This window comes from Coffea arabica, chromosome 11e (genome assembly GCF_036785885.1).
Source record: "Coffea arabica cultivar ET-39 chromosome 11e, Coffea Arabica ET-39 HiFi, whole genome shotgun sequence".
Classification (NCBI taxonomy): Eukaryota; Viridiplantae; Streptophyta; class Magnoliopsida; order Gentianales; family Rubiaceae; genus Coffea; species Coffea arabica.
In genome coordinates, this window is record NC_092331.1 from 11,173,244 (window position 1) to 11,188,234 (window position 14,991).

The 14,991-nt window shown below is 35.7% G+C and overlaps 1 protein-coding gene across 3 annotated transcripts; it reads left to right on the forward strand.

The window, feature by feature from the left end:
* The first annotated feature begins 2,361 nt into the window (after positions 1–2,361).
* LOC113719157 (katanin p80 WD40 repeat-containing subunit B1 homolog KTN80.3) lies at positions 2,362–14,175 on the forward strand. 3 transcript variants are annotated; one of them, XM_027244252.2, is made up of 18 exons: positions 2,362–3,133; positions 3,343–3,473; positions 3,917–4,034; positions 4,130–4,356; positions 5,067–5,169; positions 6,933–7,003; positions 7,162–7,236; positions 7,317–7,460; positions 7,603–7,831; positions 8,037–8,423; positions 10,214–10,273; positions 10,349–10,470; positions 11,063–11,188; positions 12,042–12,116; positions 12,214–12,326; positions 13,268–13,384; positions 13,473–13,541; positions 13,626–14,175. In XM_027244252.2, exons 1-18 carry the CDS (start codon positions 3,103–3,105, stop codon positions 13,687–13,689), a joined length of 2,262 nt encoding a protein of 753 aa, XP_027100053.1. In that variant the 5' UTR covers positions 2,362–3,102; the 3' UTR covers positions 13,690–14,175. The 3 variants fall into 3 exon arrangements, with proteins under 3 accessions (XP_027100053.1, XP_071928542.1, XP_027100054.1); XM_072072441.1 differs by having other exon boundaries at positions 10,214–10,261; XM_027244253.2 differs by lacking the exon at positions 2,362–3,133 and having other exon boundaries at positions 3,147–3,473; positions 3,919–4,034.
* Positions 14,176–14,991: the final 816 nt, after the last annotated feature.

Sequence of the window (14,991 nt, forward strand, 5' to 3'; positions counted from 1 at the left end):
TGGTGATAGGTAGAAAATGTTGTAGAATCTATTTTTAAAATTTTTTTGTATATATTTGTGAGTTGTTTTTAATATATTATATGGATAAAATATTTTTTTTAAAGTTGTTTTGTTTGTGTATTAGTGTAGTATTGTATTTGAAAATTTTGTTTTTTAAAAATAAGTTACTCCAAATAGAGAAAAAAATCTTATTGGATTTAAATATATACAAAATCTTATTAGATCCTTCAATTAAATTGAATAGACCATAAGGTAATTGCAAGGGGGGGGGGGAGAAGAAAGAAACAGAGAAAAATAGAGGTAGAGGAATGCCCAACTTGATTTATTTTGGTGGAAGCACACAAGATATATTTTTTCTCCTAAAAAAAATACATAAAATTATAGATAATTACCTACAATCAAGTTGTTGTCATCTATTCTATGCTATTAAACATGGCAACAATCGGACTATAAAAGGATTACTACAATCAAAGAAGTGGAATAAAATTTTCATCCATAAAGCTACATTTTGCACAAATTTGAGATTAAGTTTGGAATAATGAGCAGAAAAAGGCAAGTTTAAAAAATGTCTCCAAAGCCAGCAAGACAAATTCGTGGATGGGCATGTCAAAGCATCATTCATTTTGTCTTAAACTCTTAATTGCACTTTCTTGTTTTTCCTTCAGTCTCACTGCACATATTTTCCTTTGTTAGTGTCTTTAGATTACCATTTTCGAACTCATTTGCTTGTACGAACGAGACTAATTTTGTAGTAACATTAAGCATAATATCAGAAACCTCCCCTAAGGTTTCTCTTAATATTACCTAGCACTTTTAAAGTTTTAAAAATATCACTTACCTTCCTTACTTTTGTTATTTGTATAACAAAATTTTTAAAAATCCTAAACTACCATTTCTCTTGCTAAAATAAAAATATTCTTAGACCACTTTGTTCATTTCAAGAAAACCATCATCTAAAAAATAATTTCTTGTAGTACTATCACATCATAATGCTGTATCCCATAAAAATATAAATTTAAAAAATAAAAATGATATTCGAAAAGAAATACAGTTACACCAATTTAACTGTATGTGCTCAAAATCAATTTCTTATGAACTTTATATTTTTTTTTTCAAAATCTTCTCAACCCTTGCCCAAACCATTAAATTGTACCAATCATTGTAAAAATCAATTCAAAATAAGTAAATAAATCATATCCCACTTTATCGCAATCACAAAAAATAAAAGATAAACAAAATTAAATTCATTATAATTTACAAATAAAATATTGCATAGTCATCCAAAAAATGAGTAAGAGAAAATGATGGAAAAAAAAGGGAAAAGAAGAAAGTTACTTTTATTTCTTTTAAATTTTTTTTTTTGAAATCCATTTATTTGATATGTAAATTATGTGTCAAGTGAGAGTTAATGTAGTCTTTTTATAATTATTAGGAGAGGTAAGTGATATTTCAAAAACCTTAGGACGATCAAGTGATATTAGGAGAAACCTCAGGGGAGGTTTCTGATATTATCGCTATCATTATTAATAATATAGGTGGGGTCGAAGCTCCTGTCCGTTGGAGTTCAAGTGCAAAAACATTGGGCCTGCAATTTGAAATTGAACTGATGAATTGAAACTAAAGCAAAAAACCTAAAGCAAAAGTTGTTGTGACAATTATTATTACTACTTAGTATTGCTTTCTAAAATTTCACATTTGGGCTGTTTTTTGTGAAGGGCCAAGGAAAAAGAAGAAAGAGACTATTATATAACTACAATAGTTTTTCTTTTTGTTTTTGAAATGGAAAAAGGGGAAAAGGTGGAAAGAAGTTGGTGGGAGCAGGCAAGATTTTTCCCCCCTTTTCTTGATTTCTTGATTTTGGTATTGGTAGATGCAAAAAAAAAAAAAAGAGAAGAAATAAATACCCACTCTTGTTTTTGTTTTGTTGCCTTCTTGAATGAGTTATATGGCATAAATTTTTCAAAATTCGAAATAGGTGACATTTATAAATAGGATTAATCTTAGCTTCGCTACGTATACACTCTGTGCAAAAAAAAAATTCAAATAAAAAGAATTCGTTATAAATGATTGAATCGAATAATAAACTATGACTAATTTGTTATACGCATTTCATGAAATTTTTTTTTCAAATAAATAGGATTTGTTGTGGATGATTGAATCGAATAAATTATAACTAATATTCTATACACACGGACTAATTATACACACTCCGTGCAAAAAAATTTCCAAATAAATAGGATTCGTTATTGATGATTAGATTAAATTTGATTAAATTACAACTAATTAATACAAATAAATTAAATCTAATGGTAGATAATAAAGATTAAACATAAGTAGCAGGGAGGGAGGAATAGTTAGTAAAAAATGGTATAGTAGGTGTTGGTGGTTGTATTATGGTGGTGGGCTGTGGGATCTTGAAAACGCCCTCCTCAACCTTCTTTCCCCTCTCCTCTGGCCCCTGCAACCCTTCCCATCTTCTTCTTATTCTTCTTCTTCTTCTTCCTCCTCCTCTCTCTCTCTCTCTGCAAACGCTGCTTTTTCTTTAATAATTCTGTTCCTTATACTCAGAAGCTACGAAATGTGCTGCCTTTGGATCAAATTCAAAGAAGACCACTAAGCTACTCAACTCCGAAGCTACTTCTGCAACTACTACTTCTCTCCATTGCCGCCTGGCTCCGGAGCAGTGAAAACGGCGCACTAATTTTGTTTTTCATTTTTTTTCCATCTGCGATGGTAGTAAAAGTACTACAATCGAAAAAGAGTTGAGTTGAGTTGAGTTGGGATGTCTGGTGGTTGATTGGAAATGCTGGAGAGATTTCGGTAATTTTGTTTGGGAACAATGTGGAACCCGATTTTGTGCTGTTGCTGCCGATACCATTGTCGCCATTATCAACCTCGAGATCTGCATTTTTATTAATTCAGAAGCTGTCGCGGCGGCTGGCCTTCGCTACCACCACCGCTCCGCCATCGCCGCTGCTAGGGCTTTTTTTTTTTTATAAATTAAATTTTGGAGTTTTAAAAAATCTGGTTCTGCTGTGGCTGCAGCATTGCGCATTGCTGATAATAATTCCGACTGGACTGCCTTTCGACCTCTCTTTCTCCATGACAACCACCAAACGTGCTTATAAGCTACGTATCCTTTTTTTTGGTTCGAATTTTGTTCATTTCTGTAAACTAAAAAAAAAAAGATTTTAAATGATGCAAAATGTCCTGGGATTTGGTTTGATCCTGTCAATGGATCAAAATGAGCAACTTTTTTAAAAAGATTCTTCAGATCTAATTTTTTTGAGCTCAGACTGTAGCCTGTACAGTAATCCTTGACTCTCAGCATCAACTATCTAGAGGAATTTGTAGCTCATTCGCAGAGTGTGAACTGTCTCAAGATTGGGAGGAAATCCTCCAGGGTTCTGGTCACCGGAGGAGAAGATCACAAGGTTAATCTCTGGGCCATCGGCAAGCCCAATGCCGTTCTGGTGTGTTCCCTTTTTCCTTTTTCTTCCCCCAGTTATTTTTCCGCCATTTATGCTGCTACTGCATTTGCATTTTCAAAAATTGTCTGGTTTCAGTAGCTTATTCAGTAAAGACTATTTGGTGTGACTGTCTTCTGCATTTTGTTCACAGTTTTAATCTCCTAGACTGATTTTTCATTGAAAAGTCACGGTGTTTACCCTAATATTTGAATTTTGCACTCATTTATGGTCCTCATGTGACTACGGTTGTATGCCCTATGGGCCTTGTTTTTTAATAGTCATCTTTTGCCCTTTCAAAATGAGGTGGTTCTTAACTGGATGTCAGGGAATCGTTCAACCGAAATGGGCTTGGTTCATTTCATAGTTTAAAAAAAAAAGTAAAATTTTTTTTTAATAAAAAAAACTCTTTTATTTTGATTTGATTTTAATTCATGGTTGTTGTCTAGAGCTTGTCTGGCCATTCAAGCGGAATAGATTCTGTTAGCTTTGATTCTTCAGAAGTGTTGGTAGCTGCTGGAGCTGCTAGTGGTACTATCAAGCTTTGGGATTTGGAGGAGGCCAAGAGTATGCTTCTGTTAATCTCCTATTTACATTTTTATTTTTTTTAAAATCTTGGAGTTTAACTGCACACGGTTTATAACGATGTGTTTTTCTTTTAGTTGTTCGCACCCTCACTGGTCATCGATCAAACTGCATTTCTTTGGACTTTCATCCCTTTGGGGAGTTCTTTGCGTCTGGCTCCTTGGACACCAATTTAAAGATATGGGATATCAGAAGGAAAGGCTGTATACACACTTACAAGGGGCACACTCGAGGTGTCAATGCCATCCGGTTTACACCAGATGGTCGTTGGGTTGTCTCTGGTGGAGAGGACAACACTGTCAAGGTGCAATCTCTTTCTTTACTTCTTTTATCCTGCCTTCTGTGGCTGTTTCTGACTTCCTAATCTTATAAGATAACAAGAGATACTTGGGCCTGTTGTTTGACCCTGAATTTGACTTTTTTTTGAAGTATCCTAGAAGTTGAAGTCTCTTAGAAGTGAGAAACCTTTTTAAAACCGCAGATTATCAAAGAAGAAAAGTCACGCATGTAATGATGTTCTTTGCACAGCATCCATTTTTTACCTTGATCACGAGCCAGCGACTTTAAATTCTGTGGCTTGTTGGATGCTGTAACATTAGAAGTTGCATTGTTTTGAGTTCTTTAATTTTCATGTAATATCTGCAACCAATGTGCGCCCATTTTTTTACCTTGATCAGGAGTTACCAACTTTAAGTTCTTTGGTTTGCTACATGCTGTAACATTAGAAGTTGCTTCTTTTTTTTGGGTTCTTGAATGTTTATGTAATATTTCCAACGGATGCACATATCAGTTGTAATCTTGACATTTCAAAGTACTCTTCTCTTATAAATTTTGTGGAATCCTTTGCCAGTATTAGCTTTCCGATTCTTAACTGGGTTTTCATAGTCTTTATGGAAGTACAAATGCAGAGTTTATTCTGCGGGTCTTCACATTTAGACACATGCATCAAACAGATGTTAACTTGCCTGTTCTGACTTTTTCTTGTTCTTCTCGGTAAAAATATTGACGTTTCAGCTGTGGGATTTAACAGCGGGAAAGCTGTTGCATGATTTTAAGTGTCATGATGGCCAGATTCAGTGCATTGATTTTCATCCCCACGAGTTCCTGCTGGCAACAGGTCAGAAAAGAACTGTAATGGAGTCACTTTATCATTTTCCAATTGTTGTACATAATTATGGGCTTCATGTATTGGCAGTCTTATTTACGTATTGACTACATCTCTACCCGAGTGAGGAGCGTCTACTAGTATAGTAATAATTATGCAGAGCTTCTCTTATTTACTAACTTATCGTTCCTCTTCACGTTGCTGCTAAGTCCACTTAAGTATGAGTAGATTGGTCTTCTTTGCAGTCAGCCTTTTGGCTTGGCTTGTGGTTCTTTTGTTTTGGCTTTATCAAAATTGATGAGTACAGTAGTATGGATGATGCATGACATCTGTAGTTTGGCTTGGTTGTTAATGTTGTTTGAAGCTCAAGAATGCACATGAATGCACTTAAAATATTACTAAATGCTTAGTGATAGAGCCAAACATTAGTAACTGAAAGGAGAATTAAGGAATGGGCACCTGATCAGTAGTAGAACGTACATGATGCAGCATCAAGAATCGAATTTGCTGTAGAACGTGTTGAAAGTTTAAGAATAGCTGAAGAAGTGAGATTGAAAGAAGAAAGAAGAGGAGAGAAGGAAAGAGAATGAGAGAATTTGACAATTCTCTATTACATTTTGATTCTGCAACAAACCATTGTTCATTCCAAAAAATCATCCACAAATATAGGACATACATATACATGTTAATATTCATAACCAGGCAAACCCATTCACTTATTGAATTCTGAAAAATATGGGAAGCCAAGTTGGACTTGGACATAAGCAGTTACTGTTGGGTGTTGGCTGCCAAAATTGAGGTTATACCCAAAGTTTGACTTCACTCCGCAGCAAGTCAGAATCTAACACTCTCTAATTGGATGAACATTAATTTTTTTTGCCTGTGATGCTGACCTACTTATGCTTGCTGCTTACATTAGATAAATGCCTTTCAACCTAAAACTTTAGTAGAATATTATAGCTGATGAGAATGATAAAAGGTATCCTAAAATACATCATCAGAAATAGCTATAACGCCCTGAAATATTTAATTTTCTGGAATTTGCTCGATTCCCTTATAATTGCCTATTCATCCTGCATCTCCATGTCTCAGATATTGAAAATGGAGAGGGCAAATATTGAAGGGAAGAAACTAATGTGCGAAAACTGATAATCTGAGATGCATTGCAGAAAATTGATCTACCAGAAGTTTGAAGGGTCAATTTTTTGCTGCAAGATGGTCTTGTTGCAGTTCAGTTGTCTTCAAAAAATTATAATACTTGTTGTGCGATCATCATAATATTACCAAAGAACTCTCCTCTCAGATGGTAATGCTAAAAGCTATGACAATTAAAGCAACTCAATACTTGCTGATTTAGTTTAAATTTTAATCCAATCTGTATTTGAAAATACACTGTATCACATCTCCTTAGGCTGGGGTTAGGTGAAGGGCGACTGGGATTTTTGGGCAGTATTTCGAGTCAATTTTGTAACCATACAAAACTGGTGGCTGGTTAAGTGGTACAAAATGTAAGTTTAAATCTTCGTTCAAATGCTCTTAAATTGTTGCTAATGAAAGTAAGTCATGTTATGCACGGAATGGAGTTTCATTCTATGAACTTTGAAGATAAATAGAATTTTCCATTTGAAGCAATTACTGGTTATTCTTAGGATTCTTTTGTGAGTTTGTAGAGTTTCGATTTATTGTTACAAATGCACACCCTTGGAGGTTTTATGCAAACTTCTAGTATCTTTGCCTAACTTAGAGTTCTTCACTTTCTCTTGTTCTGTTTACAGGTTCAGCTGACAAAACTGTGAAATTTTGGGATCTTGAAACGTTTGAACTGATAGGCTCTTCTGGGCCTGAGGTAATTGTCCTTTTGTGTAGTTGTTTTATTTTCACCATTTTTTTAGTTCTGTCTTCTTCATACAATGTCTTCACAGTTGCTTTGCTATCTTGAATCAAAGTTGAATCATCTTTGTGATTTGCTAATGTCTTGTACTCATCAATTATGTACAAATGCAGACCACAGGAGTGCGTTGCATGACTTTTAATCCTGATGGTAAAACACTTCTCTGTGGGCTGCACGAGAGCTTGAAGGTAGGTTCTTATGTTTAGAGGTTTTACCATATAATTGTATAGCTCCTTGTTTTATCCAGCTGATCATTCCTTCCATTTAGGTTTACTCTTGGGAACCAATCCGCTGTCATGATACAGTCGACGTGGGGTGGTCAAGATTGTCTGACCTTAGTATTGATGAAGGAAAGCTTCTTGGATGTTCATATAACCAGAGTTGTGTCGGCGTATGGGTTGTAGACATCTCTGTAAGTGCATTTTTGTCTTTTTGTTGAGTGTTTATAATGCCTTTTATCCGTATGTGCATGTATATGCATTTCTTTTTCTTTGTTATTGTTGCCCAAACTTTCAGAGTGACTTAAACTTGCCAACGTTTCTCTTTTATTCCAGCGAATTGAGCCTTATGCGATGGGAAGCACAACTCTGTTAAATGGCCAATCAGAAATGAAATCCGGTTCAAGTGGGAATCTGTCTGTGCCTGTTGAGGATATTGCTAAAGCCAGTTTGGGCAGGCTGTCCATTTTACAAAATTCAGATTCAGTAAAAGAAGCTAAATCTTCTGGTCGACTTTCCACATCGCAAAACTCAGACCTCAACAAGGAATCTAAACCTCTTTCATGTATGTCCTCATTAGTTTTATTATTGCTTTATTTTGATATTGTTGTTTTGGAAGCAACTTATTGACTTCCCTGAATTCCTTTCTAAGCTCCTGGTTGAATGTCTTCTTCTCGTGTTCAATTTAGTGAACTGTTGCTTATTATACCTATGTCCAGCTTTTTAAATTTTTTGTTTCGACTTTTTTTTGGGTAATCTGCTGGATGAAGCTACTGGAACTGTACCTGGTACTCCTCACAGGGTAAATCTTGGTGCTGGTCAAAAAGTTGCTCCAATTGGTAATGCAGTTGTTCCCAATGTAGCAGCCCCAAAGAGAAATGCTGTAAAAGTCCAGCCAGTGGCTACCACTTCAATCATCAACAGGTCAGACGTGATACCTGTGGTTGTCCCACGAAATAATTTGAGGTTCGAACAGGCAGCAGAATCAAGGAAAGAGGGAATCATTGCAAGAACAATGCCATTATCCTTGCAATCAAGAGGATCTTCTAATATCAGAGATGAAATTGAGAGGCCAATTGCTTCTCCAAAGCCTGAAAGTCAGGTTGCAAAGGCAGCTGATTTGAGTGGACTTACAGAAAGGAAGACTATTCCTGCAGGTAAGAGCTTTAACTTTGGTATTGTTGATATTGAGAGGAATAGTGAAGAATGATAAATATATGGTTGCCTGAAATTCTGAAATTCTGAAATTTATAAGTGCTTAGTAATCACCAGATGCTAGCATGATGTCGTATGTACTTGCAAAGTTCACTTGCTCCCTTGTTGACATATCTGCGCTTTTAATGCTCATGAATTAGCTGGTACGTTTTTTATTATTGAAGAATTCAGATAGGAGGAGACTTTTCAACTAGTTTTCTCCCTATCAAATGGACCGAAGGATACCTTTTGTTCATATTTTTTTCACTTGAATCATGTTCCAAAATATCAGAGACTTGTATTCTGCTGTTTTCTGGACTAGATTTATTCTTGTATATTATTGTTTATTTATTTAGAGTTGTCAATCAAGATCCATCATCTGAGCACAAGAATTCTAGGTGCACATGTTGCTTTAGCCATGCTGGCTGTCTCTTTTCTCTTTTTCCTTGATGTAATTTCAGAGTTATATGCTTCTTTAAGGGCATAAATGCATTGCTTTATTTAGTAAATGGAATTTTCGTAGAGTTGTCTAACTCTCAACCTTGGCCTTCTGAATTTGTTGTGTATACTAGTGTTATCCTGTTTGCATGACAAGTTAATCACTCAAAGTTGCACTCATTGGACTCTTATATATTTATTTATCGTATAGTAATTGGCTGAGTGTCATGGTGAAGGCGTTAATTGTGTATATACCAAGTTTCTGATGCACTTAAACTGGTCAAATGTCTTTTCTTGTTTCTGTCAATGAAGTTTGATCAGGGTTTCTATTTTTGGTTCGTTTGCATATTTTGTTGTAGAAACTTGGCAACCTTTGCTGTTCTACTAGAGAATTTGTTGATGCCTATTGTTCATGATACTGGAATACGTTTTACCATTTAGATTTATGCGGGGAGTTATATTTTGCAACTTCTTCTCTTTGATTGTCGTTGTTGTCCATGTTAGAGGGCTTCGATGACTTGAAAATGATTAATGGGTAAAGAATGTGGATGCTTCATTCTTGTCTAATTTGAATCTCTCATTTGAGAAAAGCAAGATTGCATTTTGGTGAATGGTGAAAATTTACTATTCATTCATTTCTCCTTTATGGTGCTTTAATGAATCTGTAGGACAGGTTACAGCATGCAACTATGCTTTTCATGCTTCTCAAAAATAGGGGTAGACTGAAGCAACAACTTTCTAGGACCAACTAATATGCAAGAAGTTCCATAACTTCAACCTGTCCTTCGTCCTGCCTTTACCTTTAAAGAGTAGAGAGCTCTCATGACTCTTTATCTCATATTCTCAGGCTCATTTTGGCACAGTTTTGTTGATCATAATCTCCTTTTCTGTGCCTCCTCATTTCCTTTACGTTTCCCTTTGTAAAACAGTGATTTTACCTGTACGGGGTGTTAGATAGCCGAAGAATGTGCCAGATCCATCAATTTCCCGTCCATTACTGTTGTGGCCCTGATGCAGTTGATATGAAGTGGATATAAGGGTCCAATTGGAAACTAGAATTAGGATAGTAAATTCTTCTCAGGATATGCTCCAGTGCTAAATTCTCCATTTCGATCAACAGAAAACATTGTCAGGGCAAGTCCTAAGAAAAGGACCAGGAGCTTCAACTGGAGAATTTCTGTTGTCTTCAATTATATTATTGATGTTCTAAACTTCATTGGTTTGATCTTGTCTTGGTTTTCTTATTTGGTTGTTCCTCCTCATGGTTTTGGTTGGTATTATTGATGTTCAACTGTTTGTTTTCTCTTGATGGCAGATGAAACTCGTGGCCCAAATGTTAATAGAGAATCAAATATGAGTGAAGGTAAAAGAGCAGGTATAACCTAGTTCTTAGGTGGTTTGCGTGAGCGATCTGTTGTACACTTGATAATTTGCTGAACAAATTACTCAGGAAGAACACGTTCGCTGGTCGCCAACTGGGAGAGGAGAGAGAGAGTAACTTATAGTGAGGGTCTTGCCACCAGCAATATTCCTGTGACAATTCATGCCATAAACACTCGAACAACTAGTGTGGTATACCTGCATTTGCCTTATTTTCATCTCTTTACATACAGAAGATATAATAATTGTTAATTTTGTTTTGGCTATGAGTTTGAATCACTTGATTCACTGACTCATAGCATTTCATTCTGAGTAGTTCATGTTCATCTCTTTGGAACCTATTCAAATCTTGACTGTGAAGCTACTTATCTTTGTTTAGTTTCTTCTTTTAGATCAGAGAGACTGTCAAAATAGTTCAAGAGGTACAAGGATGCCTGACATTTGAATAAGTTTTTAATTTGCTTTTAACTTTTTTTAGGGAATCGGGATATGTGACAATTTATAAGGGTGTATTCTACTTTTTTTTTTGGTTGTTGTGGACAGGGATGTCAAATATTTTGGTACTTTTAAATGTTCGACTTTAAGTATCAATGTCTACAAAAATTCAGTTAATATCACTGATTTTCAATTACTGGTGTTATTTTGAAGCTTTACTTCTATTAAAATTTATTATCTTTTGATGTATTGTGGTTGATAGCATGTAGAAGTAAATATTGCTTCATCTTGAATCTAACCTTTGGCGTATTCCACTCTTTTGACACTTGAAAATTTGCAATATGAACAGGGAGGCCAGACTTTAACACCTGAAAGTGAGATGGTTTCTACTAGTGAAGAGGATGTTATTGCTGACTTGATGAAACATCATGACGAATTTGTTGGCTCAATGCATTCACGTTTAATTAAATTGCAGGTAATTGGCACGTTCTCATTTTAACGTTTTTTGGTTAAATACTTTCAGGGTTTCTGCCATCAAATGTGTTGCCTGGTTAAATACTTTCAGGGTTTCTAGAGTAAAATGCATGATTGGTATACTCTTCAAAAATGTACTTATTTTTTTGGGGAAGAGGGGGGTGGGGAGAGTGTTATTGATGTAACTAAGTAGTTCAGGTGGAGGAAATACTACGCATAATTCAAGAAATGGTATTGCATTTTACTCTAGAAAAATGCATTGAGTCCTACCAGGGTTGCAGATGCCTAGAAGTATTTCCTTTTGGAATTCCTTGAAATCACTAGAATAAAATGAAAATTTTGGAAAGGGAACGAATTTTCTGTTTAATGAAGACGTTTAAGAATTATGGTTAGTAGTTTAAGGCCATTCCTCTGGCTAGTTTGTGTCGACAGCAGTACTTCAGTAAACAACTCAGCTTGCAAATGGTTGTCAAGTTGGCTATTTTACATCATAAATATATCCTTGTGGTCAAATAATGCACTTGAATTTGAGGTATTTTTTCTTTTCTGCCTACTATCTCTATTGATAGTAGCAGTAATTAAGCACTTTCTCCCTCATGATTCTATCCTGCCCCAAGTCTTGGAAACCTCTTACTGGTCCAAAACTTAGATGTGATGCAAACCAGTCTACTTTTTAATGTTGGATTTGAGGTCACCCTTTGTACTAATGAATTTGTTTGTTTGTCAGTAACTTCTTATTCTCTTCTATTATTCCCGTAGATTCTGTATTAGTTTGAATCCTTTTTTTCTAATTTCTTGCGCAAATATGCTGACTGGAGGCTTTTGAGTGGTTTACTTTTTTGAATTGTTGTCAGATGATCCATAACCACTGGCAAAGGCATGATGTTAAAGGTGCCCTTAGTGCAATGGAGAAGATGGGCGATCATGGAGTAAGTTGTATCTTTCTCTTTTATATATATGTTAGAAGCAGTTCCATGGTGCAGTGCCCTTTGTAATATAGCCATTGCCTTGTGGTGCATTTTGTAGGTCATTGCCGATGTAATAAGCCTTGTGACAGAAAAAGCTGATATTGTAACATTAGATATCTGCACCTGTCTCCTGCCACTTCTCAATGGGCTTCTTGAAAGTGAGATGGACAGGTAAAGATGTTTAAGCAGCAGTCTCTGGCTTCTCTTATAGTCTAAGCCTATTACAAATTGGAATTTTATTGGATTTACAAGACATTTGACATACATCTAAGCTGGTTGCTAAAATAACAGTGAAGCCAGTCACACTGTTTCTTAGTTATTTAAATTGAGAAAAAGATGATTCTACCTGGATATTTCTTCATATAGGTGTGTTTTTAGTTAAAAATTATCATTTTTGTTCCATTAGTATCTTTCTCTTACCAGCCCAATTGGAATTTTGTTGGATCTATTATACATATCTGGAATAGATCTAAGCTGTTTGCTAACAGTACAGTGAAGTCAGTCACCTGATTTCATAATAAAGTAAATTGAAAAAAAATAATGATGATTTGGCCTTGACATCTCTTTGTATAGGTGCATTTTAGTTAAAAGTTATTATTTCTGTTCCATTAATATCTTTTTCTTACCAGCCCACTTTCCATTTGCCAACTTTTGCACGCTGTGAGCTTTAATCTAAACTTTTGCTAGCTGAGAAATGGCAATAGAAACTTCTGTGTTAAATTTCCTTTTTGTTAGATGGGTAGCTATGAAAGAAACTGAGGTACAAGATCTATTTAACTGGCTTGCCCTGGACTTTGAGAACGCAGGTTTTATTAATGTACTTCTTACGCCGTGACAATGTAATATAGAAACAGTTAATTGAATTTTTATGTGGTGACGGATAAATAGAAAACTCTTTTGAGTTAAACTTTTCACATGGTGATATTTATCTATCTTGCTCAGATCTAATTGCACAGATTTTTCTTACAACAAAAGGTAATTTGCTGTATAAAGGTTTTCCATGAACTGTTTGAATGGATGCCTTTATTGGTTTGACATGCTTGTAAATGTGAATTGTTTCCAGCTGATTACTTATTCTGTTCTCTTGGCATGTGATACATATTATTCTGCAGGCATCAAAATATCTCATTGGAGATGCTTCTGAAGCTGGTCAGAGTATTTGGGTCAGTAATATATTCTTCTATATCAGCACCTTCATCCGTAGGAGTGGATATTGAGGCAGAGCAAAGGTGTGATTCAATATCTCAAAACATCTCTTATTATCCGTATCATCTGAAGTCTCCTAATTCTGAGACTCTTGTTGGTTTGGTGCAAAAGGTTGGAACGCTGCAATACATGCTTTGTTGAGCTTGAAAAGGTTAAGCGTTGCTTGCCTGTGCTTTGCAGGTGATTGTTCTCTCCCTAAATTGCTGCTCTCAATGTATGCACATGATGATTTCTTTGTTGCTTATTTGTTTTGGGGTTTTCCAGAAGAGGTGGTTCAATTGCCAAGTCGGCACACGAGTTAAATCTAGCACTTCAAGAAGTTTCATGAGGAAAGTGTGTATTGATTGAGTAGTTTAGTTGCAAATATTGGATTGACACCTAACATGTTTCTCCAAGAAGACTGTGGGACTTGATCGCAGTCGTGCCAAGTGGAGGCTGCTAATTCATTCATTTAACTCAAGGTTGAAAGCTGAGTGAGAAATGGCCTTTTGCTTTCATCTGCTTGAACAGATACTGCGCCCCATCAACTTTACCTGGTGGAGAATGCTTAGGTCTAATTCTTAGCTAACCCAATATCATGAAATGCTAATCTTTAGTTGTAGGCTTATTGGGTAAATCATGTATTGCTGTAATGTAGTTAGGTACTAGCAAATAGATGCGAGCTGGGGAGATGTAATAGAAGCTTGTATGTGCCATTTACACATCAGATATGGCTTTTTGGTGTCTGTGTGTCGAAAAGCTTAGTATAACTGTATGTCTGTATTGCCTCCTGACATTCTTATGATTTGAATTACCACTACTTTCAATTGTCAAATCATATGGAAAGAGATGGAAGAATTTTTAAAGTGACCTTTTACCATTTTATGATCCACAATGAATTGAAAGGTCTTTTTTTTTCTACATGATGTAATCGCCCAAAAATTGCTCATTTGCTAACGAGTTTGCAACTCTAATCCGAAACTTGATGTTTTGTTTGGTTTGTTGTACTAGTTCTAGGTGATCAATACCACTTCAAAACTTTGGGTTTTCGTTTTAGAAGTAATAACAGTCTTTACTACTTGTACTATCAGTAATAGTAATAGTAGTAAATTGAGCGGATGGACTCAAGCTTAGCCACCTGTGGGCTTGGTTTGCCATATTGGCCGGGTCTGTCGATGCATAACCTGAACGGCTCTTCTTGATATGATACCGACGCTCGAAATGCTGTTGCATATGTTTCGGGTATGACTCCTCGTAATTCGGTCAATATGGATTGAGACAACTCTGACTCGGTGCATGTCGACGACACTCAAAATGCCGTTGTATCTGTTTCGGATATGACTCGCTGTAATTTGGGTAATATGGATTGAGATAACTCTGACTCATTGCATGTCGGTGAAAACTCCATGATACTCGATGATATGAATCAGAGACGAAGCATATAAAGTTTAGAAGACAAATTTGCAGCGAAAGTGTGTAGTTTTCCCCCCAATTGTGATATTAAACAAGACAAGTGAAGCAATGTTTGGCCTCTAGTTGTTTTCTTAGAAGGATGATCGTGAAATTTTTTTGCACAACTTGAGTGATGGGTTATGTATTTGGTAATAAAATTTCATCTTGATGACCACCAAATGAAGAGGTGGTGGTAGGT

What these genes read in the sequence shown, in the direction of transcription:
- LOC113719157 (XM_027244252.2), top strand. Translation starts at nt 3,103, where the DNA reads ATGACAACCACCAAACGTGCTTATAAGCTAC. An exon ending in AGAAGATGGGCGATCATGGA is followed by an intron (nt 12,117 to 12,213) that starts GTAAGTTGTATC and finishes TGCATTTTGTAG; the next exon opens with GTCATTGCCGATGTAATAAG. An exon ending in GATATTGAGGCAGAGCAAAG is followed by an intron (nt 13,385 to 13,472) that starts GTGTGATTCAAT and finishes TTGGTGCAAAAG; the next exon opens with GTTGGAACGCTGCAATACAT.